Genomic DNA, 4,109 nt, shown 5'->3' with positions numbered 1-4,109 from the left:
CCAGCACTAAATTGTTTAAAAAATGTATATTAAGCATTGCTAGTTTCAGTTTTCACTCTGATCAAGAAAGCTTCAACTAGCAGTCAACGAAAATAATATTAAATTTATTAGTATTCTAAAAACAATAATATCAATGACAACCAGAGCCAAGACAGCATCCACCCACCGAATTAGTATTTTTGGTATTATAGTGAATTTATAAAATTTACTATCATACCAAGCATCCACTTAACATCATTATCGATAAACTTTTTGTTTGTTAACTGAAACATCATACTCATGAAATATCGTTGTTAGGTAAAGGTTCATTTCACAAAACATAAATCTGTAATCCTTGTCATTCAAAAAAAAGAAAAAAAAATTGGTGCTAGTTACATGAATAAGCTAGCTAATATGTAATAAATTTCTAAAAGTATCAACCTTTTTTCTTCCCAAATGAACCTAAAGAAGGTATCTATCATTTCATTCTGTACAAGATAGTTTTTCTGTATAGATTTCTTTCTACATTGTTCCTTTCAAATTCCTGAAGAGTGTGGTTAATCTGCTGATGCATCAACAAGTCCTTGGAGCAGTGTGATAACATCAGCAGTATCATCCAAATAGTATTTAGCTCTACTTGGTTTCTGACCAACAGTGCAGGCAAACACTTGTGATATATGTGGCAATGCTAAATTAGCAATGCTTTCAAACATATCTTCATCTGATCTATCATCTCCTATGCATAGCAGAAAATCTGGTGACTTCCCTTCATTCCTCATGCTTGATATAAGGTCTTCTACCACTATACCTTTGCTCACACCCTATAATCCAGAGATTAAAATTAAATATTCTTCGTATTACAGAAATCAATTTTAAAATAAACAAATTTTGTAGAGATTAGAACCAAAATAAAAAAAGTTGTATAATTATAAGGATCAAAAACAAAAATAAAAGTCACATAAACTAAAAATGAAAAATGGTATATTTGGATAGACTAAAAGAATATTTAAACCATGGATCATCATTGATCTTCTTCTTGAAAACTAAGAAATGCCTAAGTTCCATATACATAAAATAGTATGGTTTTATTTATGATACCTGAGGCTTTACTTCAACAATATGCTGTCCCCTTTTGACTACTACAGGCTCATTAGCAAGCACACTCTCAAGGTGATCAAGAAGCTCCTTGGCTTGACATGATCCAAAATCAGGATCTGCTTCTTGATGTTGCCAAACCATTGCACTTTCCTTTTGTTCAATGAAGGAACCATCAGTTGCTTCTGTATAAAGCGCCATCACCGGTTCAACAATATTTTTCCAATCAAAATCTGATGCCAATCCACATGTCTTCCAAGGAGAATCCTTACTCCACCTGTCATCATTCAAAACAGAATCCACAAAAACGTATCAGCAAAAAACACACCAACGTCATGCAACTCTGATGGATTAATTCAGTAACACTACTACACTAAAAGTTGAATTGAGTAATGTTACCTAGTGAAGTAACCATGTTCTGCAGATAGACCAAGTTTGTCACAAGGAGAAAACCACTTGCTAAGACAATCTCTATCTCTGCCACTAACAATGAACACTATGTTTCTATGATCACTGCATAAGCAATTCAAGAGAGAGATAACATCTGAGCTTGGAGCCTTGTCTAATGTGTCCTGAGGCATCATGGTTCCATCATAATCCAAAAGAATCAACCTACTCTTTGTATCTCTATAAGGATAAACAATGTCATCAACACAAAGCTTCTTAAAAGTAGGATCCAAAGCAATGATTCTGAAATTAAGTCCTAAACCAACAACCAACCACTTGTTGATATAATGCTCCCTGCAAGCTCTCTCTAAATCCTGATCAAAACTCTTAGCCCAATAAGCTACATCATGAGAGCTTATGTACTTATAATTCTTTTCGTGTCGCAAACACTTCTCAGAATCCACCATTCTGGTTGACAAGTTCATTGCCTCAGAAACATCATCAATGTTCCAAGGATTCACACGAATCGCACCGCTGAGCGAAGGCGAACAACCAATGAACTCAGAAACAATGATAACACTCTTTTTAGCCTCATCTTTTTCCAATCCAAGTGCTTTATCCAATTCAACACTTCCTTGTCTACAAACAGTATACTCATAAGGCATCAAATTCATTCCATCCCTCACAGCATTCACAATACAACATTCCGATATCGCATAGTATGCAACCTTCTCCTGAGTCGAAACCGGACCCTTTATACAAACAATTGGCTTGTAGTTATCTTTATCATCACCATATTTACCATTAATCTCTTTAGCAATAGCTTCAATCTCACTCTTCACGTCTTGAATATCTTTCCCTCTGCTCCTAGCTGGATTCAAAATCTGAACCAAAACAACCTTACCCCTTAATTTCTCATGCTGCTCCAAAAGCTTACCTAAAGCCAAAAACTTCAATCCAATACCTTTAAACAGATCCACATCATCAACACCTAACATCACAACCTTCCCTTCAAACTCTTCCTTCAACTCCAAAACCCTCTTACAAGTCTGATTCAACGACAAAACCGATTGAAGAAGACCCATATGAATCCCAACAGGTAAAATCTTCACGGTCACGGTTCTACCAAAGTAATCAAGTCCAATGTAACCTCTTTTAGACTCATAATCCAAACCCAACATCCTACTACAACAAGACAAAAAATGTCTCGCATAATCAAAAGTATGAAACCCAATTAAATCACAATTCAAAAAACCTCTTAGAATTTCCTCACGCACAGGAATTGTTCGATAAATTTCCGAACTGGGAAAAGTGTTGTGAAGAAAGAAACCCAATTTCACACGAGGAAAACGCTTCCTCAAAAAAGTTGGCAAAATCATAAGATGATAATCGTGAACCCAAACATAATCCTCGTCAGGGTTGATAACCTCAGTAACCTTGTCAGCGAATATTCGATTCGCTGAAACATAAGCAAGCCATTGAGAACGATCGAAACGTGATCCTTGACTCTTTGACACAGGAAGCATGTAGTGAAAAAGAGGCCATAGATAATGCTTACAAAAACCATGGTAGAATTTGTTGTGAATATCTGAAGGTAAAAAAGTTGGAACACAGCGAAACTTTTCAAACAGTACCTGAGAAACTTCATCTTGTTCGAAAACTTCGATCTCTGTTTTTAACGAACCAACGTATAAAACTTCAACGTTTGAAGAGAAACCGTCTTTTAGCTGAAAAGCTATGGTGTCAAAATCCCATTCGAAATTCCACTTTTGACCTTCGTTTGAAACTTTTATTGGTAACTGATTCGTCACTATTATCATTCTTCTTCGTTCACTCAAAAAAGGCGAAGAAGAAGAAACTAAAACGTTGTTATTCGTTTTTGGTAAATCTTCTTCGCTTACCGACATAACGTTTGGAACGTTGCTTAGGTTTTCGTAATTATTCACTGATACGTGATTTAATAAACCCAAACAAGATCTCGAAAGCATTGTTTTAAATAGAAAATAAAATATATGAATGAAATTTGGTTTTGGGTTGTTAAGGGAGAAAAAATGAAATGATTATTATAGGTGAATATTTGAGTAATTGAAATTGAAGATAGTGTGATACACATTCCATATAGAAGAAGAAAGAAGAGGAAGAAGAAGAAGAAGAAAAATGAGAGAGGAGCGTTTTTGTGTGAGAAAAGAAAAATAAAACTAAGGACTCTGCAAATTGTGTTTTATGAGTGAGGATAAGAATAAAAACGAAACCGGACCGGTTTATTTTATTTTATTTTATTTTCTGGTTAATCGAACGGTGTAGATTTGTTCCTATCTTATTAGCTTAGTAGTAGGACTAGTTAGTACTAGTAGTACGCCATCCTTTTTGACAAATGGTGATAACTGTAACCGACCCTGCTATTTCTCTATCTCACCCTATCTTTTATCGTTACATTATCTTTCAGTTTTTTTTTTTTCAGTAGAGAAACTTATTACTAAGCATGTGCGATTTTTGTTTCTGGATTTTGAAAAGTTACCGGATATATCCGGTCAAAACGGATAAGGATGTGGATATAAACAGAAAATATTCATTTAATACTAATTCATAGGATCACGTGGTCTTTACGGCAACATACACAAAATACAATTCCTACTTTTTTTTTTTGA

General features: G+C 34.7%; 1 protein-coding gene across 1 annotated transcript; it reads right to left on the bottom strand.

Annotated features, from left to right (window-relative positions):
* Nucleotides 1–287: 287 nt before the first annotated feature.
* LOC101507748 (probable alpha,alpha-trehalose-phosphate synthase [UDP-forming] 11) lies at nt 288–3,682 on the bottom strand. The gene is made up of 3 exons (XM_004507745.4): nt 1,474–3,682; nt 1,078–1,351; nt 288–800 (listed from the first exon to the last, which is right to left on the bottom strand). The coding sequence occupies exons 1-3, from the start codon at nt 3,447–3,449 to the stop codon at nt 537–539; spliced, it is 2,514 nt and encodes an 837-aa protein (XP_004507802.1). The 5' UTR covers nt 3,450–3,682; the 3' UTR covers nt 288–536.
* Between the last annotated feature and the right edge of the window lie 427 nt (nt 3,683–4,109).

This window comes from Cicer arietinum, chromosome 7 (genome assembly GCF_000331145.2).
Source record: "Cicer arietinum cultivar CDC Frontier isolate Library 1 chromosome 7, Cicar.CDCFrontier_v2.0, whole genome shotgun sequence".
NCBI classification, from domain to species: Eukaryota; Viridiplantae; Streptophyta; class Magnoliopsida; order Fabales; family Fabaceae; genus Cicer; species Cicer arietinum.
Note: the sequence above shows the minus strand (reverse complement) of the source record. Positions and strands in the feature narration are given on the sequence as shown.

Bases quoted from the DNA above. Each gene is read 5' to 3' on its own strand.
- LOC101507748 (XM_004507745.4), bottom strand. From the start codon at position 3,449: ATGCTTTCGAGATCTTGTTTGGGTTTATTAAATCACGTATCAGTGAAT. The intron at 1,352-1,473 runs GTAACATTACTC...GAATGATGACAG, and splicing joins GAACATGGTTACTTCACTAG to GTGGAGTAAGGATTCTCCTT. The intron at 801-1,077 runs GTATCATAAATA...TCTGGATTATAG, and splicing joins TTGTTGAAGTAAAGCCTCAG to GGTGTGAGCAAAGGTATAGT.